Here is a 22,927-nt window from a genome sequence, read left to right as displayed (position 1 = left end):
GAACATCTCTCCTGATTCAGGATTTCACAAGACAAAAGTACAGGATCAATCCTGTATGTCTGACTTACCACCATTATATGTCTGATCTCCACTTCTGCAGCAACCTTCGAAAGTCCTCAATGAATCTTTGATCTCACTCAGCAATCTGTCCCTCCCATACCCATTTCCCTACACTGATTCAAGGATTCCTTCAAATAAAGTGATCAGTCAGTTTTAGAGATTCAGAGATTTTACCTGAAGTAGTGGCATCTGCAGACCTGAAACACTTTGGCATGGATTGTTCACCTCCCTCCTGCATCTCATCAAAAAGACATAATGAGGAGCCACACTTTCATCTCAGAACTTTCAGCAACCTTTTATGCATCCTGAACCCCAGCCAAAGAGTGCCATGAAGATTAAGCACCAATACCCTGCTACCTCAGACTTGCTATTCTGCAGAAAGTCAACATAGAAAGAAAGGTCAGATTCAACTTGTGGTAGCCAGTACTGCCGAGATGACATGCAACAAACCCTAAACCAGCTGGAGCTCCCAAAATACTGCAGGCTTCTTGCCCAGAAGTATCACATTACAATAGTCAGGACAAAAGTGATGAATAGGTAAATAATTAAGGTCAGGTCAGCTTCTGACAACGGAGAGTTTCTTGTCAGTCAGAGGCAAGAGAAAATGTTCTTTGCAATTGCTGAGCTCTGGCAGAGCAGACGGGAATACTCCTAGACTTCTTGCTGAAGCTATATGCCAAGCAGTGGGTAGGCACTTTTGACCAATGGTGACTTCGTAAGGGCTTAAAAAAGTCTTCATGAGATTGTCACCATTATCACCTCTACTTTACTCACATTTGGTTTCAGGTTACACTCCCCCTCCTTCAAAATCCCAGGTTTGGTTGTACCTGGTTATTATTTATCTCTTATTATGTATACGTCATCTGCCTACTGTTAGCACTTACATCTACGCTCAGTTTGCCTACTGGCTGCCTATGTCTGTGGAGACAATTAATTCTTTTGTAATACCACAAAGAATAGACCTAGCAGGGGAGCTGCAGTTTTCACACCCTTATTTCTGAGAAGCACCTTTGCAGGAACACTGACAGAAGAAATATTAGGAAAATATTTATAATCCATTACTTCTCTCAGAGGAAACACCTTTCAAAAAGGAAGCAGAGCCAAAGGGCCAGTCATCTCAAATACAGCTCATACTGGAGCTATAGTCATTTTATATTTTTAAGTACTTGATAATTCTCTCAAGAAGTCAAAAGAAGGAAGACTTGATTAAGCCACTGGCTATTGCAGTTAGGGAAAAAACAAAACAAATCCCCACAACCTCTGGAGAAACTTTATGAAGTGCTGTATTCCCTAACTAACAAACTTAATGTGCGCAAGCTGAAAACAAATTTACATCCATAGTGTTACGAAGCTCAGCATGACAAAGAAATCTTGTTTCTTCAGGTTTTGTTGGAGGTGGCACTTTGTTTTCTTACTGGACACTGCAACCTGCCATGCAAATTTCTGTTCCCCGATTTACTCTGCCGGTGCCAATGGTGTCCTGTAGATGGCACTGATGGACAACAAATTTCTTTAATATTTTTCTTGTCGGAGGCCTTTTACATTTTATTAATTCCATATTCATTGAATCACACTGTAGTTGAACTCACCTTTTAAGCAACTTGATTATTTCAAATTTACAAAAATTTATGCTCTTACTCCTTTCAACAACAGCTATGTCCTCCTGCCGTACCTTTCATAGCCCTTCAGAAATTTCTGAACAAAAATAATCTTTATTCATCAAATTTAAGGCATTTGTAACAGATAATATGAAGAATGGGTGACTAACACTATTAATTCAAATAAAATAAGACATTTTACAGAAGAAAACAAAATGGATTACCCACATGCAAGGCTGAATAACAAATTCACATGGATGACAAAAGTGCAGTTTTTAAACTTAGGATGGTATGATGTTGCTCCTTTGAGATACCCAGAAGCTGAATTCATTCAAACTTCAGCTTTCCGTGTTTTTTATGAAGCTATTCCTATGCTATTTAAAATTCACTGTTCCCATAATCATCTGTGACTTTATTATCACACGGGATGCAATAGACTCATCTGAATTGGAAACATGTTTTTCTTCCTGCTCAGTGCACCTTTTTTAGCTAGACAGATGGTACAGCAGTTTCAGAGCAGACAGTTAAGTATCTGACAAAAACAGCTGGAAGATTTTAAGCATCCCACTTTCTGTGCCTAGCAGGGCAGCCATTCTGATCTCAGCTTATCTGGGATCCTTCAGACAAGGTATTCAAAAAATAGTGTTGAAATGCATTTCATTCCTCAGGCAAATTAAATTTTAGAAAACTTATTGAAGTGACTGGGCACGACCTTGGTTTCCTTAAGAGGAAAACAGATCTGTAATCTTTTCTTTTTATGGCCCAGACAATACTAGTTGTTAAATATTCAAGGCATATTTGACACCTGTTCACCTTACAAGGCTAGAGAGTTTCTCAAAGACAAACACATCCTTTCCTACATTGAGTTCTGAATTAAGATAAAATGAAATTATCAAGAAATAGAGAAGGATCACTTCTGCCAGACAGGTACAAGGAATACCGACAGGTATGCTCCCCTACTAACTAGATATCTAACTGCAAGGGGTACACATCAGAAAATCTAGGGAGATTCCTGAACTAGCCCGATATTAGTCTTTGCTGCCAATTCATAGATGAACTGAATTAGTAAATGAAACCACCCTGTGGTAACAGCAGAGGACAACTACGGTATTCAAGGCCATTCATCTGTATTTTGGAATCAAGAAGAGAAACTGAGAATTGTCAAAGCTTTCTTTCATTTGAACTAAAGGAGAAACTGGTATAGGACCAGAGGAGCATGAGGTGCCACAGGGTTCAGAAGTTCAGCTGCTACTTGCAGTCCAAAAAGAATCCAAAATGCATTTGCTGTGTTTTATCCCATCCAGTTAAAAACAAAGCAAAACAAAAAAAACCACCACACACTTCAGGCACCAGGGGAAGAGAGTGTCCTTAAAGAGTGCTGACACAAAAAGAGTAGTAACTACTTCTCCACAACAAAAAAGCTCCACCAAGAAACCTAAATATCAGGCATTTTAAACACTAGCCTTGCCACACAAACTTTAACTCAATCTTTTCCTCTGGTTCAGCTTCTTATCCTTTATCCATTCTGTTTTAGTTCAAGTCCTTGACTTATCTCCCAGCACAGCACGCTAAATCCCAAGTCAACAATCACATACTCCCATGTTTTACTTCATGAAGTAGTTTCTGCCCTTAAGAATACCTCAGAGTTGAAGTTGCTGTGCGCTAAAAAAAACAGCAAACCTCATGAGGATGCAGTTCACAAGACACCTCACTGCTGCCCAAGAGGGATGCACTGCACATCATCTTCTCCAGACATTTGTTCCTGATGCTTCCCCTGCGCTGGCTCTGATGCTTCCACCCTTGGGAGTGAACATGAAACCACTTTCATCAGCAAATCAGATCAGCCCTAGAGAAAACTAACCCAAAGTGGAAAAAAACCCCCCCACCTGTTCGTTCTTCCTGGATTAGCAAATTAAATCAGCTCCCAGAAAGCAGGCAAGCACCAAAGCCAATGCAAGGGAGGGGGTGGACTTGCACAAGCAAAAGGGGAGGGCAGAGAAGAGCATGATTCCAGGAGCGCTAGCCACCAGACCAACTCAGCTTTGAAGCTACAGCCGGAGATCTCTCTGGCCAATTCTGCTTCCTTTCCAGCACTTTCCAAAGACTGAGAAACAAGAACGCAATAACTAAGGCAACAAGAATAAAGCTTTTCACAGTCCACTGTACCTGAAGATTTGCCTTAACAAGGGGAAAGCTTGGCAGAGTTGCAATTCCTCTGCCCCAACCATCCTATAGATTCAAAACAACATGAGTTGTTACAATAGTCAATACAAGATTTTAGATGAATTATTAAATCCCGCAACAAATGATGAAACTAAAATTAAAGTTACTTCACTATCTAATAGAAAGCTATTACATTCATATTTGTAAGGCTCAAAAGAACAGGAAAGAGCTTCCTATCCCACAGTGTCTGAACACATTTACAGTAAGCTAATACTTTGTCATTCGCAGGCTCAGACATCACCAGCACTTCTGCATTGTGCCCAAATTTTAATTAGTAAAGGCTCTCCTTCCTTATAGTTCTTCTACTAAATTGCCCACAGAAGTCACATAATATTCCTCTAAGTATCAAATGTTCTCAGAAGAGTAATATGAAAAATGTTAAGTATTTCCAATTCATATACACTAAGCCTGAAAAAGGCTGTCAAACTATACAATACGGATATGCACAACAAGAGAAATAATTTTCCCTTTGGAGTAAGGACTTCCATTCCAAAAGACCTTTGAGTAGATCAGTAGTTCACGAACTGTGGTCCATAAGCGATATGAGGTCCATAAAGAGCTGCTAGTCCAGTGAACCATAACTTTCCATTGTTTTCAATTTAAAGTGATGAAAAGGGTACACATGGTACTATATATATATATTTTTTAAAAGAAGTACTGCACAGTCAAAAACATCTTGAAAACACTGGTTTGCTTGTCCATAACAACCTCACTGTGATCAGACTTTAGCACACATACACTCCACCTGCCTCCTCTTTAACCTGAAGTGTGTATCATCATACTACTACTTTTACTTCTCTTTCTTGAAAGCTGTGGATTTCTTAGCCTTCTTGATTCTTATCTCTCATTAGCTGTTTCTCTAATGATTTATTGGTCACACTGCTCTTCCCCACTTGCTGGGGAATCTGTCAGGATCCTTACCCTTTTCTTGAAAAACTGCTTTGTCCCTGGCTTGCCACACTTCATCCAAACTGCCTGGCTTTTTTTTTTTTTTTTTTTTGGCCATTGACAAGCAATCAACTGAACCTTAGTTTTTTGCCAAAACCGAGCTTCAAACTTCTTTCCCAGAAGCCCTTATACTTCTTCTCTTACCCTCTGTTTCAGCTCCTAATTGTGCAATCTAATTAAAAACAAATAAAAAAGACAAATGTCACTTTAAAAAAGGCAAGGAAATCCAACTCCTTTTCAACACTTTAATCAGCAAAGAGAAGTCTGCATCCAGAGCATTCAGACCATTAGCCCCAGGCGAGCAAGACCTCTGCGTGGTATGTCATCATTATTTTGCGCTTTAAAAATCATCAGTAGGGCATACATCCTTAAAATAGCATAGAATATTGTTACCTGGAGATTACTTCTGCCTCAGTTCGAAAATGTGTTAGGACTACTTGTGCGCAAAGCAAAAGAATTAATCAAACAGGTTGGAAGTAGCTTTCTTTACATATGAAATAACCACCAGAAAGACTCTTAAAATATCACGGGATGCCAGTAAAAAGTTTCCATTTATTTGGCATTATGAATTCCAACATTTTCTGTAAACAAAGATTCAGCTATTTGGCATCCCAAACCATTAAATAGTAATAATTTATAGTTATATCAAGTTTGCAGCAACCAAAGTGATCCTACACCATCTGCAGCAAAAAATAAGCATTTTCCAAATTAACTGCAAATAATGTTTGAGTGGAGAATTTCACAATACTTTATGACAAAAAATTAAAAAGAAGTGTTCGAGGTATCTCACTTGCACTACTTCACGAATTAGTGCCAATCACCCGATTCCTAAGGTAACCAACCACACAAAGAACTGACTTTCACAAAATGCAATCACCCATACTGAAACTTTTCATGAACACCTGCATTAACATTGCAGCTCTTGCATCACAGCATCCAGCAGCCACAGGCCAGGACGCTTCTTCGGCCCCTCAGGGGTGTCTCTACAGTGGGCAATGGAATGACTGGGAAGCAGAGCGTGCCGTGGGGCGCCTTGGTCTCTGACCTCGGGGTATCTCGGGGTGCCTTTTTCAGACTGCTTCTGCTCACACTGTCTTTTTGGGAGCACTGCCTGTAGGGACAACCACGTTAGCTCTGGAATAGCAAGAGCTAACACAGGTTTGTAGACTGGGAGATATACCGTACTGATGCAGATACGCTACTTCCAGGGTTTCTGAGCCCATATCCTTAAAGGTGCTGCACATGTAAAGTTGCCATAATTTGCCTAAAAAAAAAAGACTTGCTGACAGTCACACAGGCAGAGCAAGGAACCCAAACCAGACGTCTGAAGTGACAAGCTAACACCATAACATTGGTTATGGAGCATTGAAAGCAAGCAAACAAAAATCCCACACAGAGCATACCAGAACAAAAGTCATCCAGCTTAGCATCCTGTCCTCACCAGCTACCCAAATGAGTAAGTGCAGAAGATTATAACTACAGGACAAGCACTTTCTCTATCATGGGCTGTAGAGGCGTTGAAATACGGTATTCCGGAAGATTATCAGGAAACCAAAACCAGAAAGATTAGGAAAAAAAAAAGTATGTGGGGAGGAAGATTTTGAAAGTGACTGTTTTAGTGAAGTCTCTCCCACAAATTACTGTAAAGAGAGTTTCTTCTTACGGCAATTTCCCCTCTCCCTTGACTTTGCTGTTCAAAAAATTATCATCTCAGACGCTAGCTGAAGTAATCAACACAATTAAAGGTATAAAGATGAAAGCTGACTTTAAGGGAAAAAAAAAGGTTTAATGACTAAGCTCTTTACCCTACTTTATTTTATGAACGTGTCTTTTATCGTAACTTAACACACTACAAAACAAACTGCGGTTTGGCTGCAATATCCACACAAGTGAAATCACAATTTAGATTTGTCACTGCCTCTTTTTCACAAATCAGTCTCAGGCTCGGCTTAAATGTATGCCAAATATGACCTAAATTTGTCATATCTTCAACAAGTAATCATGCTCAAGAATAGGAAAATAACCATAGATTCAATCCCCACAGTCATAAGTAACTGATAAAGTTACCATTTTATAATTGTATGTAATTATATATATATATATGAGAAATATTTTAAGCAAGGGGAATACACGCTGAAATAAGAATATGGAATTAACACAAAGACACCCCCCCCACACACACACCATATTTTGCCCACCTTCTACAAAAGTTTCATAGATGCAGTTATCAGTGCCTCATCCAGTTTTACATTAAGTTTCTGCAATCCTCAACAATTTCCCAAAGTAATTTGTATCAATGGGTCTTAATCTTTTTCTTCCACAGCTGACAGGAAAAGATGTTTCTGGTGATACCAACTAATTGTCCAGTTGCTACCTGAAATGCTGGACACAGACCAGATATCAAAGCAAAACGGGTCTTGTTCAATGGAGCAGCATACAACAGCCCATTAGAGAATTTCATAGCAAATATCTTTCTCTACTGATATCATAGTAAAAAAGCTCCTCAGGGAAGAGCTGAACTCACCTGTAACTTAATTTAAGGTTTGACACCCCAAGTAATTAATTAAAATTATCTAGATCTCTCAAGAAAGGATCATTTATCATTTGCAGAGGAGGGGAAAATTTAAAGTTATTTTGAGGTAATCTAATGCAAAATTCCACTTTGAAAAAACAAAATTACATCAGGTATGGAAACACAACAAGCTAACAATAACTCTTCCTCTCACTGTAACCAGTCTGCAGGTTTCTGCCCTTTGGGTCTCAATAATAAAAATAAAGTTCAAAGTCCAGATCCAGTTTATTTAGCCCTCAATAAAGGAAAGGTTTTCCTATTCTTGATATAAACTGCAAAAATATCTCCAATTTACTTATAATAATCAAGGCAAAGGTTAAAGGGGAAAACATTTGATCATCTGCACTGTTGAATGATACACTTTTGGAAGCAGAAACTAAGAAAATTAACTTGCACATCAGCACTTCCCAAAGTGTGCGGGTTGTTTTGTTTTTTTTAAGCGTACAAGTACATTCTTTCAATAACTAGCACCGCCCTTCACAGGTTTCATGTTCGCAATATGTTCTATAGTATGGCAACAGACATGCCATGTAGGTTCAAAGTACTAAAAGATGGCTTCAGTTTTCTCCAATGTATCTTCCTGCTTTCCTAAGTCTTTTATTTGTTTGTCTCCAGATTTAATACATGCCGTTTACGAATCTTTAAAGCACAAAGATACTATTTTATACAACATCACAGAAACTTTTGCTTTCAAATTCCTTGGGGAAAACAGATTGAAAAATGTTTCATAAGCTTTAGTGACAGTAGCTGGTACGCATTTAAAATTTAAATTATTTGTGAGCTCACACAGAATTTCTTCACATTCACGAGACAGCATTTCTTCCTCTCAATATCAGTCTGAATTTTCTATCCCCTTCAAGTCAGCTCACAGGATGCCCAATATGGTTCCTTGTCTACCACTCCATTTATCATGGCCAGAGAAAATCAGGACCTCAAAGGTTTTAACAGCAAACTTCTGAAGACATACTAGCATGTACATGCTTCCTAAAGCATTCAGTAAATACGACTTGTTTACACAGAGTTTCACCATACAAGAACACAAAAACAGCTTTCAATATTTAATACCTACAAGCACACCAACATAATCTGAATCTCTGCTACCAGCCTGGGACAATATATTAATCCAGAATTGGTATTTCTAGGAAGTAAATCACATGGCAATTACAACAGAGGGGAAAAACAAAACAAAACAAAAAACCAAAACCAACAAGGAATGATTCTAAGTGTGAAGACTGCCTCAACTTCTGGTTGCAATTCACATTGAATTCTTAGTGCTTATCTGAAAAAAAAAAAAAAAAGAATTTTTTTTGATAAATTCACTATCAGGGAGACAGAGTATCTGAAAGAACACTGGAGTGAGAATGAGACCTGTCAGAATGAAAGACCTTAAATGAAAACATTCAGAGAAGCTGCCTGCACACACTAATCTTACAAAGCAGATCTGTGCAAGTAATGCAAGACAGAGCTCTCATTTCCAGGTCCACACTTTGAACCTGACCCAAAGCTGTGTTGCCAACAGTTCACATTCACCCAGTTATTAAACATATATTATGGTCTCAACCTGACTCTTTGCAGTAGACTTCTTTAGTGGCCTTAGCTGATACTAAAGTAAGAAGGCACAGACAGTGAGCCTGCTTCATCCTCCAACGTAATTCCTCAAAGGCAGAATTAGGTGCATGGATTAGGTAGCACTGGGACTTGTGTATGCCCACTGTGAATCCCACAGCTGTCCTGTGAAGTGCTGAAACTTCACACTGCAGGCTGGCATCTGTCAATAATGTCATGCTCGCGTCAGTAAAAGAAATACCTCTCAGAGTTTCATTCATAACATTCTGCTGCTAAAGCTTCATCGCTTTCTCTGACAAGCCCTGGCAAAAGAACCCAAAGGTTCAGGTGAGCTCCTGAAGTCTAAGAAGTAGAACAGCAAATGAGAAGGTGACTATTCAGTTAATATTGGAAGGAAAATTCAAAATAAGAAAGCCCAACAGAACTTCAACTCTATCAGTGTAAAAAGGAACAAGGATGGCCAAGAAAATTTTCCTCCCCCCGCTCCTCCCCAGAAGGTATATTCTGCTAAGTCATAATCTTTGCCTAATAAATAAATAAATAAATAGATCCACAGGCAGCAATATGATCCCCTGTGATTCACAAACAAAAAACAAGTCTATGTTTCTGTTGCTATAACATAGCACAATATCCTTTTTTTCCTCTGATGTCATTTTTTAACAACATTATTTTGGAATTCGACTACTTTAAAACTTGGTTGCTCTGACACATTATAGCCATTACATGGATTCATTTCCTGCTTTCCTACTGGCAAGACTATTTGTTTCAGTTTTATGAAGTTCATATTATGAACAAAAAAGCACATAAAATGTACTGTAAATTCCAATAGTAGAAACTCCTTTAATATGTTTCATTCCTTCAATAAATGCATATTGGAACAAGAGCTTCCCCCACCATTACCTTAAAGGCCTCTATACTTGCAGTTTCCTGATTCCTCTGAGCCTTATTTCTGAAAATGGTCTTTTCACATTATTCTCCTACTGCCAGATGAAATATGAATATATATGAACATGATTTCCTGCAGATCCTGTCATTGACTCCCCATCTAAGCTTACAAAGAACCAGAAAGTGTCAAAATCTTTCTGTGGATGATAAAACACGGAGTTCATATCCTCCCCAGTTACTTCTGTCTCCAGTAGCTGGGGACCAAGAACAAATTATGAACTGCTCTCTCATCCCTTTAGATTTCAGCTTACCTTTACAATACAACACAGGTTTGGGGGAAGATGTGTTTTTCTGTAAGTTAACTTTTAAGTACTGAAATATGTCATACCAGATAGAAGTAGACCTCTGAATGTGAATCTAAAAGAATGAAGTTCATATCTGGATCATAATACAGCATTAAAATTACCAAAATTGCTTTTAAAATACATACACAGTACATTTTCACATACGCAAACCACACTAAATCAAAAGCAGTCTGGAATCAGAGGCAGGAAGGTTACTGGGTTAAAAACTTCCTCCCGTATAACATAGGAGGTTGCACACATGTAACCTGCACTGGTATATCCTAGGAATTTCTATTTTGTAATCTACGGCTATAATAAGAAAACATAGTAGCTGTGTCAAATTCAGTCTCAAAGCTCAATGCTAACATACCATGCACACGTGCAACTTCAGAAAACAAACTAACAAATCACTAGCAACCACAAACATGCACTCTATCACAATCATTTTTAAAATGTGCAAAAGAGCTGACTGTCCGCTTGTGATCACAAAGTTTTCCCTCGCGTTTTTGATCTAATAAGTATTAGGTTCCATTTAACAGAAAGTTCAAGTTGTTAAAAGCTAAGTTTGATTAAGAGCAGTCTTACCAAATCAACTAATTGTGGTGCTTCCACTGCTGGCTCATCACTCAGATGACAACCAGACACAAAGCTTTTTGCCATGGACCATTACTCTCAAATTGCCTTAATCAGGACTACACATTTGTAAGATGGGTCTACACAAGCACATCCTGTTACAGACCTGAACCTATGTTATTTTGTGTTTGAAATATGGGCTTTTTTTTTTTTTTTTTTTAAAAGGTGAAATATGTAAGATACTACAGGGACCAGTGACAGCATATAGATGTATTAAATCCCTCGATTACAATTATTTTGCAATGTGTCCTGAACCAGCAGTTAATGAAAAGGATAGCCGTCATTTCATCGAGTTCGCAGTATGAGTGTCAAGACCTAGACAAGCATAATGAAAGTTGTTAGAGGGATTTTTTTTTTTTTTTAAGAATTCAAAATCTATGAGATGAATGATTTTGAATATATTTAGTTACAGCTATCAAACCAACCACACCACGTTTATAAAAAGGATTAATTAACAAAAAAGGAAAATAATTTCTACTTGATCTTAAAGAAAACTCCTTTAAAGGAAGTATTTTTTGAAAGGAATTAGGCAGGGAAGCTGCAGTGTTTGTTTGGCAGTGTTCTTCTTAAACCATGAAAATAAAGCTGAATCTGTAGTTCCTAGGTATGACTTCTTTCTCTGGATACAAAGGCAAAACGGAGAACAGACTAGCTTATTTCTTGATAGAATGAAAGTAGATAGCAAACACAGGATTACCTCTGGGTCTTCCCCCCCCCCCCCCCCCACCCCTCCAAGATGGAAGAGGAGTCATGGAGAAGAATCAACTACTACTATTTTGAAGAAAGGAAGTGCAGGAGCAAGAAAGCAAAAAGGAAACAACCACCACTTGTAAATTAAGTGGAAAAGAAGTGAGAAAGATGAATACAAAGGCTTGAGCCCCTGATACTTGATTAAAGAAAAGACAACTGTAGCTCACCTGAAGAACTTCCAGCAGCCTGAACAGGTTCCAGGGTTTCTCAGTCAGGTCAGGTATTGAGAAAGATTTCTAAGCCCTATCTATCTTTGTAAGTAAAATCTAGCTAGTTTGCAGCATGTATTTGATAAAAGTTCATGTATAATGAGTCTCACTAGTTTTCCTATATGATCAGTTTTTCTTTCCTTCAATGAATCTTTCACACAGCAGGAGGGGAGGGAAAAAAAAAATTAAGCTGAAGTAACTGTCAATGCCAGAATTGGCAGGGACAATTCACGGACAGCAAAGCATTTGCTACAGCTTTTAAACTTAATTTTTGAAATAGACCTGATTTTTAAATTTATGGTGTTCCTTTAATTCTGTCAGGTTTGTCTCTAGCAGTAGTTCCTTTAGGGCAAGCACTGTAGATAGCCTGCCTACCCTGAGGGAAACTAAGACACTCAGAAGTGGGGTAAAGAAAAGATATTAATAATTTAAGACAATGGTCTGCCACCTCTAGGAGAAAGCAATAGTGTAAGTATAGAAACATCTAACTCCCTAGCTTATATTTGTCCTTTGTGAACCTCGTAAATCTATTCATGAAAATACAAATTACTGCGGAGGACATGCCGTTATACATAGCTCTCAACAGAGTTCCAAAAATGATCCCCAGTATTTGTTACCAGGGCCTCCTGTCACTGCAAGTGCCTCTGAAACAAGGAGAGAAGTCAACTGGGACACAGGTGGTGTGAATGGAAAAAGCAGGGAGGGAACATCTCAAATAGGAGAGAGCACTTACTGCAAGCTACAGGGTACAGACCTCAGAAACAATGAAAACCCTGGGAAAATCACTTGTACCCTTATCCTTGCAAGACAAGGAACTGAAGTTATCATAGCCAACAAGAAGATTCACTGAGTGAAAACCAATTTCAGTGATCCAAGTGTGAATTCTGCTTACTCTACGACATCAGCACTCATTTCTGCTTTATATAAAGGTAACTTTTCCTCTTCTGGGTTACAGAAAGAATTATTTTGAAACTATTTCCATTTATTCAGTACTCTTTTCCTGCTCAGAGCAAAAATTGACCTAGCAGCCATTCATTGGTACATTAAACTCGTTATTCAATATTCACATGTGTTACAAATCAATTGCACTTGAAAGCAGAAAAGAACAGACGTGAACTTAAATAACTACCTTTATTTCAAAAAGATGCTTAAGCTACTGCGTGCATAAAGCAAAACTGAGTAAGCTGTGAGTTCACAAGATCACATCAGTCCACACTGATTTCTCAGATTTTTTTTTCCCCCAATTTTAGGAAAATATTAATTGCAACCAAAGAAACTGGCTATTACTTATACAATGTATTCTCAAAATTGATTGGCACTTGGATCTGCTCATTATACATTGTTTCTTTTTCACACACGAAACCCAAGCTTAAGAAATCCCAAGGTTTTTCATATTAGAATGAGTCATACATGAAATTCTGTTGAAATCTTTAGACTTGCAAGAAATGAATTACTGTGTGATAAATCAAATCAGCACAAGGCAGACACTCAGGGAAACCCATATTCTCTATTAAAAAAAATTAGAAATTGTCAGCATCAGGATAGCATATCAGTTTTCTTTGCACATAATCCTACTAGAATATCCCAAACAGCATCATCACCTGCTGAATACATTCACTTACCAAGAGTACCTTACATGCTGAAGCAATGCATTCCCCATAAGCACAGAAACCTGGATTCAACATAACATTTAAATGAGAATCATAGCAAGAAACAAAAAGTTATTCAAATGTAAGAGAATTTAATTTACAGCCTAGCTTTTGTACATCCATGTTGCAGACTTGCTACTCAATCATACTTTGCTTATGGTGGCAAAGTATCCAGCAAAATTGGGTATTGTACCATACAATTAAACATGCTTTGCATAAATTCTTCCACACAAATACTATCAGTGAATGACAAGACAAGAACACAGTACCGGTACAGCTGAAAAGTAGCTGTTTATTCATCAGTTCGGCCTCTCTCAACACTTGTAGTAAGCTCATGATCATGTTGATGATTCCCTTTATTTCCTGAGCTCTGGTTTATTAGTACAATAGAAAATAAGGAGTGTATCTTTGAGAGTGAAAGTACAAAACTTAAGAGTCCGTCCTAGTTATTTATTCCTTTGGGGATGTTTTCATCATCCACACATCCTTTCAAACAAAACCAAAATATGAGTATCAGAAGATGCAAGCAATAGCATTCTTACAATAAAACACAATACTCAAACACACCAAGCACTCATATGCGCTAGATGTGGCAAACAGGAAGGCCACTACAACTTCAACTGTTAACTCAGTCTTGCTCAGAACACAATTGTAGATATGTTGGATTTTGTTAGCTTAAGGTCTCAATTGTTTTTTTTATATATATAAACACATATAACTGGATAATGTGCTTTACCTTCAACACCAGCCCCAGCGAAAATTTAATGGTTTATTAAAACAAAAATATGTATATTATTGTTGTGCAAACACCCCCTAAATGTGAATTGTGAACCTCATGCATGAGCATACATGAGTCTAACGACAGCTCTTCCAAAGAGCAGAAATACACACATGCTCATACTCAAGAATTATATGAATTTCATGTTGCTATTAGAGAAAATAATAAAAACATACAGTGGTAAAAAACTTATGTGGAAAGAGAAACAAAAATGGGAATTTGGGAGAAAGAACAAACAGTACATATCTATTCATCCCATTCCACCTTACTACAGTACAAGGGATGAGTGTGAAATATAGAAATTGATTCTCTCTTGCCCTTAACTCTACAACACAATACTAAATGGCTAACTGAAGAGCATAGTGAAGGCCACAGAGGAAAAACACAGAAGGATCCAGATATATGGACTGAAACTTCCTTCTGTATGAACCTAAAAATGGTTTCATTTCTTCCATATCTTCCATCGGCCAAGATTAGTTTTTCCATGAAAGCTCTTTGAGAGTTTACGCAGCCAAAATATTTAAGAAACAGATTTTTTGGTGTCCAAGAATTGTTCTTTTGACAGCCAATATGGTAACAAAACCCCCTAAGCAGTACTAGCATTATAAGACACCTAAAATAATGAAGGTTTTTGAAGTTAATACTCAAGTCTATCAAAACAGACTGCAAGATATTCAAAAAAAACAATTTAGCTTAGAGACACTGGCCCCTCCTGAAAGACAGAAGCTTCTTGACGGGGTGAGTCAGAGCAAGAATTTAACTCCAGTGTTTCAACCAGAGCTCTCCTGAGAGAGCCTCCATTTCCATCTGCTATAGAGTGCTTGGGGAAATAGCCTTCCCAGGCTAAAGTTAACCAAGTTACTACCACCAGTATTTCAGTCATTTTGCAATTAGTATCAAACATAACAAGCAGGAAAAAATTTTCTGTGTTTTTGCCATCATTAAGACCTTCTGCACAGGAGTCCTGCACGTTAGCCAGCCTTGGTGGACAGTGCTTCCACGAAGTCCAACAGATCCCACCAGTAAGCACAGGAAATTATACAACCATTACCTCAGAGCTAACATACAGGCATCTTCGTACTACAAAAATATTTCTAGAAAGTGTTATAACAGGTTGCAAAATAATAAAATATAGTGAATACAAACTTGTTTTAACTTCTGATCCAGCAACAGAAGGGAACTGACTGCATGCCTCCAAGGTTGCTTACAGATTCAGCAATTCAGTAAAGCATAAAAGATTAAAATCAGTTTTACTGCTAGTGAGAAAGCTACAGGCAGAAGCTATAAACTGACCAGACACTTTGCCTGTCACTTACAGGATCCAGCTGCCAGCTATTTTCAGGGAAGTTACCTCATTAGCCACCACAAAGTAAACAGACATCTTCATTTTTCTAGCCCAGAAAATGATAAATTAGCATTTGAAACAAGTTGCTAAAAAGCTACTCAATCACAGCAGTTTTTATTATAAAAAAAGGCTGTGTTAAGGTCATCATCCTGTTAATACAAAATATAACCTGGCCTCAGCAATTCCACCACCACAGGGACGGAACAGATCCCTAGATCTATGCTAAGTCAGCCACACAGGAGGACAAATGACCGCTATGTCTCAAGCTACAAGATCTCTGTTACCAAACTAAGCTGTTTCAAACCAATAAAAAATCAGAATTGTCAGGAATCCCATGTCATCAGAAGGAGAGCAAATTATCTCAGGCATTTCCAGATATTAAGACAACATGACCATAAGATAATACATAACTGAAGTTTATTACACAAGAACATACTACCCTGCAGACTGCAGTATTCAATACAATTGATGCATTTTATACTTCTCCTTGAGGAGCAAAGATAGATGGAACATGCACTTTTAATTAATCTGATTTAAATTCATAGTGTTCATTTGCCTTAACAAGCAACTTTAAATCCTGAAACCATCATCTTGCTCAATACTCCCTAAGCCTCTTTATTAAAAGTCTAATCAGGTGCAATTTAGTCTCTGAATCAGGCTCTAATATAATAAACTTAAACAAAATAAGTACATTACATAATTAGTCCCTTGCAGAAATTACCCCTCACCCTACAACTGTTTTCTAGTTTACCATTAGCTTTTGTACATCCCAAGTAAGGATAATCTTTAAGTAAAAAGAAGCAATGTAATCTTTTTTTTTTTTTTAAATCTACTATATAAAACAATGTGAACTTAGGGAAAAAAAAAAAGAAAAAGCCAAAAACAGTATTGTTTTCTTTGCAAACCCCCATGACTGCAGGACACAAGATGAGCTAGAAGGTGATGATAAAAAAATCCAGAATTTCTGTTATGTCACCTCATCCTCAGTTAGCCACCCTTTCCAATAGGAAAACCAAAAAGAGCCTCAGCTATTTTAAAACAAAAGTCATACAAATTAACACACCATAAAAAGGAAATATTTTCCTGCCAATTCGATGTGTTGAAACGTTTTCAAACATGGGTTCAATGAACTCCTTGGGTGGAGAGGAGGAGGGGAGAAAGTGACAACATGGATGTCTGCAGTTAGATTTGTTTAAGCTGCCATGGAAATGCAGTTAAAGGTGGCAGTTTCACATTACTTTTCAGCGGGCACAAAACAAGGCTGATCCCAAAGTGGCAGTCCCGGACTCCAGCCAGATCAAGTCCCTGATCGAATGGACATGACGGTTTCACGAGCATTACTGTCACCACAAGGAGAGCCAAACACCCCTTTTGGCGGTAACCTATTTAAATTCCCTTAACCTGAGCATGAAACTTTACCAGAAGCAACTCTGAATTTCAGGAAGAGATGCTGTGCTGGCCCGCTCTGCTCCCCCTCTGCCTATACCTTAAGCAGCCCTCACTCTAAGGAAACCCATCTCACCAGATTGCACACAGCCTTGGTGAATACCACCCCTCCCCTCCAAAAGCGTTAAAGGAGTTAGCAGTACCGCTACTGGTATTATATTTAACTCACAGTCTGGAAGAGTAGAATAAATGCTTCTGAATCACTAAAAACCTGGTCTTTATTTAAATCCTCATACCCAACCAGGGCAAGCGATTCAACACTGATCTGATCTTGCATGCAAAGGAAAGAATCGGAAGAGACATTTAGTGAGAACACACAGCTGAAAGCAGACAGAGCAGCACCTAATCAGCTGGAAATACAGCTGGTGTCACCCTATGAGTTCAGCTAGGCCACTGCCAACTTCACAAGTTTAGCTGCCTAGTAATCTTCTAACACAGGCAAAAAGCTCAAGAAGTACAGCAAATCAGAATTACAACCACCACAAAAACAGAACAGTACCAGATAAAAGTAATGAAACAAAGGATGAACTTCAAGAGTCACATTCTTTTAAACGATGAGGGTAGATATTTTCCTCACTTTTAACAAGATGTTAAGCAAAGACCCGAGAAGCCTGAAGTCTGAAACAAAGACAAGAAAAGTCTGAAGAGTGACTTTCAAGAAATTAGGAAAAAGCTGCATGCACAGCACTACTACTTTTCCTGGAAGTTTTACTTGATTTACAATCAGCAACTGCTCACACTTGGTTTAGAGTCAAAACGACCCCCTTCCATTTCACGTATGCTCCTAGCAGTAAAGTTTAACATTTTACATGTAAAAACAGTTTTGTTACCTTTACTGAAATCTGTACAACACTCTCACAAAGCCTAAAGAAGCTCAATTAGTGCAGTAAACAGGTATTCATAATATTGTTTACAAGTCTACCTTGGGTACAATGCAAAAATTCAATACTACTTCAAAATATAAATCACTTTTCACTTCACTATTTTTATTAATTAAACAGATTATATTGGCTTGTGAGCTAACCTACATTTTTACATACGGACTGGAAAAAAGTTTTTAACATTATGGAACATTGTTGGACAGAAATTTGGACACAGCTGGGTTGGGGGCGTGGTTTGTTTTTTACTTAAAATAAACTTTGGGATGACAAAGTCTTTCAAATTAGACCATAAATTTTGAGGCAGTTTGGCCTTGCTATTTTTTTCCTTTTACTGTTTAAAAAATTTTAACCAAAAAGCATACAATCTTCAGGCTACTCTACATTCCACGTTATATTCAGTGCTTAAAAATGGTGAAAAACCTACACGCAGCACGCTGCAACAGAAAAAAGACTTCTGGTCTATGAGGCTTTTTATTTCTGTAATAATCCAGGAAAACTGTATTTTTGCCTATTTAAGGATTTATCACCAACAAACAATTCTGACAGAATGAAAATACAATAATTCCCCCTATATACTAATGATAAAATGACTAGAACTAAATGGTATCCCATAATAATTTTACACATATGAAGTGTTCTGGGTTTTTTAGTGGTATTATAAAAGTGATGCATTGACCATAACATTTACTGTTTACAATCTGCAGTAAGCTATACCTTTCTCAAGGGATATTAAATAATCAAGAAAATGTTATTCACACTATGTATTTGAAAGAGTAGATTGGTGTGCCAATTACTGATTCTTTCCTATGGTGTAAAGGATATTCGTCAATCTAGAAAGCAGAGGAAAAGAGAAGAAAGAAGACTGGAGATTTATTTTCTTCCCAATTGAAAAGAAGGTTACATGTTCATTTATTGAAGAAATTTCCTTTAGTCCAACAAAGCCTAAAGAGTGAAAAAATATGTTTGCTATGAGTCTGTGCTGAAAACACTTCATTTCAGAGAAAGAAAAATGAAAGCTCTGAAGAATCACACAGGGACTCAGAGGACTACAGACAGACAGATCCAGCAGTGGTCAGATCACAATTTTGTTTCCAGAGTATCCATTAAAGATGAATATTTTAATGATAGCGTTTGTTTAAAGTATTCTTTATTATTATTGCTTATATACTACTTTCTACTCAAAGATCCCAATGATCTATGCAGGCTATAATGAACTAACCGTAATACCTCTACAAATGCTACATTATTCCTTTTACAGATAAGTAGAAGCAAATATGAAAAATTAAAGGACTTGCCCCGATCACAGAGCCAAAAGCACAGCTGTGAATATAATCCAGATACCCCAGCTTCCAGTGACCTGTTTACCACTAAACATTAGCCTTTCTAAAGTGAGATTCAACCTTTTCTCACATTTCACCCTCTTTCTAAAAAGTCTGGCGAAGCTTACACTGAGGATGTTCACCTCACGTGGCTGACTCTCTTGGGAAAACAAAAAAAACCCAACAGCCTTACTGCATGTACTACAGAACACCAAGATCTCTAGTTGTAAGGGTCAGCTACCAGCCTCAGCCCACCCAGGACCTGTGCAAAGACAGCAATAGCTCACAGATTAAAAGCTGCTGGCCAGACACAGATGAGGTAGGAGGTATTAGGGTAGCACACCATCCCAAAAACAAGGATATCTGATGCAGTCCTGATTCATAGCAGGCACATGAGCTGCCATCATCACATCCAAACAGGAGGAAGAAATGGATAGGATCATCAGAGAAATGCATACTGCCCCTACAGCTGCTCCTCCACACGTCCTGCCTCACACAGACATTTATCTTTAAGCCTTCTTCTTTAAGGCTCTCAGTACATGCTATGCACTGAAACAGCCTAGTGACCCAAAACTTGGCAAAAGGTTAAAAACACAGATCAGTATCCCTGTTACATAAAGGCTTTCAACATTATGGCAATTATGTCCTGTGCCATCTAACCTCTACTTTAAGAAACTCTTAACTGTCCAAAGAAGATTTCAAGGGCTAGCAAAGTGCATAGACAGGAAGGCAGACCAGAAACAAAGGAAAACACTGATGACAAAGTGCCACCAGTCAAAAAGATTAGAGAAAACAGATATAGATTGGACATGACAGCAAGTAGTCATAATTTGATTGTCACCACTTAAAAAATATAACCTCAAAACCAAATGAGTAGGAACTTGAGAAATGCAAAACATGCAATTAACCAATTTTACAGCACAGTTTTCAAATGTTCCCCAAAATAGAAAAATCTAAGAGTTTGAGTACTTAACAGATGTGCACTCACAACGCACTCACAATCTGAAAGATTAGAGTTGACCAACCTATCAATCACTTAAAATGTTTTCAAAAACTACCAAAGGGCATATTTTAGATACCCTTGCTTTACATCCTTTGCCTGAACACCCAATAGGAAACCTATGTTAGTTTATAAGCATGGGTAAAAATACAAAGATTTGAAACATGTATCTAGTATTGAAAAATCAAGACTGTTTCCTAAACAGCTATGCTAACTCAGAACATAGATCACAGACCCACAACTAAAGATTAATCACATTTACAGTCAAACATACAACAAATTTATGAAATTAAGAAATAACAGATTCAAAATTGACATCATTTAAAAAATCATACCATAAAACATGTTCAGGTACAATTTGTGCATTGCTATAAGTTTACTGAAACTTGTCAACAGGAAGTGAATTCTTCATATAATATAAAGGCCAAGGCCATCAGAAATACATTTGCAGCAAAGCCTTTGGAAGTACCAGTGAAGCCAAATAAGAACATTAGAAACAAAGGCAAAGGATTCAGTTTTTATCCGAGTAAATACTTTTGTTTCAACCATGACACATCAGGTTAGTACAATGCTTTGAAACACATATGAAGTAAAACAACAACAAATATATATATATGGATTCAGTCCTGCTGACCCTGTGCACCTTTCTGTTCCTACTGGTGTTCCACAAGCAACATGCTTACAGAACTAAGTCCCCAAGCAGCCCATGTGCATCACATAGAGCATCATAGCTCTATACCAAACCTCCATCCATCTCCCAAAATACTGTTTTTAAACTTAACTCATAAATAATCCAGCAACTCCTATATCTTTAACAGATGGTTTAAAACCAACAGTGAAGTCCAATACTAACGTTGTGGGTCTCTATGATAAAACTTCTATAACTCTAATAGAAGCTTAAGAGCCTAAATATATTGCACTTGGGTTCTCCTATTCACTGCATTCCATCCACCAATCTTAAAAACGAATCCAAAGGTGGAAACACATTTTTTAACTTTTCTAAGCTTATCATAATACTGCAGCCTATATTTACAAACAATTCAAGAAAACCCCCTCCATTAGCATTTTCTAAAGTCAGTTATTTCCCACTTTTATTAACAAGTTGACTTGTTTCTTCCAGAAGTCTACCAAAATCCAATATCTAAATCCCAAAAAGAACATTTATTTTGAAAGTTATATTTATCTCCCATACTCCTTTTGTTCAAATCAAGGCTACCAGATTTACATGGAGCTTGAAAAACAAATCTTATTTTTATACCATTGCACCATTATTGTAGAGTTGCCAAGGTGCACTACATAGTTGCAATTTTTATTCTTTAAAAGAAAAGCAGAGCATTGGTTCTGAACAAATGTTAGGTTTTGTTTTACACCTGTTCAAAAATGCTGTGCATATTAAACTTGGGTTCTATTAACCCTGTTATATTTTCAGTTATAGTAAACATTGTTCTATCAAAAAAAAAAACAAAAAACCCAAACCAACAGCCCAATGCCTTTGGAAAATTTCACTTTTCAAAGAATTTTGTTAAGCCTCAGGCATTTTATTGTTAAAAAAATACGCTGCCAAACAGTTCTTGTTTTACAATCAAGGAAAACACTTCCTGACAATCCCAACTTCTGCTTATTGGCAAGAATGCAAATCTTCCATCAGTTTGCCTTAAAAATGAGTGGGTTATCTGCTTACCAACTTAAAAAAAACCCTCAACAACACACAAAAACTAACTCACAACTACTCAACCGTATATGCCAAAACAGGAGGTGTTTTCTAAAGCTCCTACTAACAAAACGCACACTTCAGAGGAGCAGCGCTTTGAGCTTCTGAGTCGATTCGTTTCTCCAGTTTTTCTCACAGAATGGTTTCCTCACAGTATAGCCCTTAATATTGGAAAAAAGCGGAGCTGCTAGCGAGCCAGCTGTGACTTCTATGTAGGGAGGAGAGCTCTTCGCAGGTCACACGAGGAAGCTCATTCGTCCCCCTTGGCGCCAGGCTGAGGCAGCGCCTGAACGGAAGGGGCCGGCCGAGGCCGCCGGGGCCCGGGGAGGAGGGCGCCGGCAGCGGGAGCTCGGCGCGGCGCGGGGCAGGCCTCCCGCAGGACGTGTCACGCCTGCCACCGGCTTCACGCCGGCGCAAAGCGGCGCCGCGGCTCCCGCCAACACAAGCCTCCCGGCGCCCCCGGCGCGGCGCTTACCGGGCGGTGTCGAGCAGCGGGTGCTTGGTGCCCACCAGCTTGCGGACCTGCATGGCGATGTTGCTCAGCTCGTCGCTCAGCAGGCACCGCAGGCTCATGAAGGACGTCGGGTAGCCCACGATCTTTTCGGCCTCCGACACCACCTGGCTCCAGGGCGCCGCCGCCGCCGGGGGGCGGCCCGCCGCCAGCCCCCGCCAGCCGCCGCGCCCGCCGCGCCGCGCCAGGGCGCCCCACATCCTCCGCCCGGGCCCGGGCCCCGGCCCCGCAGCTGCGGACGAGCCCCCTCCCCTCCCCTCACTCGCTCGCTGCAGCCGGGGCCTGCCTCCCCCAGGCCGCCGTCAGCGGGCGGCGGATGCGCGCGGCGGCCGCGCTGCCCGTGCCGGTGCCCCCGAGCGGCGCGGCGGCGGGCGGAACGGGCTCATTGCGCCCTGGGGGCAGCCATCTTAGGCGTCGCAAAGCGCGCCGAGCCGTAAAGCGAGGGCGGCAGGGTTCCCCCTTCCCCCCCTTCCGCGCCCGAACGGCTGCGGCGGTTGGG

The 22,927-nt window shown here is 39.0% G+C and overlaps 1 protein-coding gene across 1 annotated transcript in view; it reads right to left on the bottom strand.

Moving 5' to 3' along the window:
- Positions 1–22,723, bottom strand: part of PDSS2 (decaprenyl diphosphate synthase subunit 2) — a 134,101-nt gene extending 111,378 nt beyond the window's left edge. Inside the window, exon 1 of the mRNA XM_013948995.2 lies at positions 22,393–22,723. Within this exon, the coding sequence (XP_013804449.2) occupies positions 22,393–22,628 (236 nt within the window). The 5' untranslated portion in view covers positions 22,629–22,723. The remainder of the gene's footprint in view (positions 1–22,392) is intronic.
- Positions 22,724–22,927: the final 204 nt, after the last annotated feature.

The sequence above is a fragment of the Apteryx mantelli genome, chromosome 3 (genome assembly GCF_036417845.1).
Source record: "Apteryx mantelli isolate bAptMan1 chromosome 3, bAptMan1.hap1, whole genome shotgun sequence".
NCBI lineage: Eukaryota > Metazoa > Chordata > Aves > Apterygiformes > Apterygidae > Apteryx > Apteryx mantelli.
The sequence above is the reverse complement of the archived record's forward strand: the minus strand, read 5'-3'. Positions and strand labels throughout refer to the sequence as shown.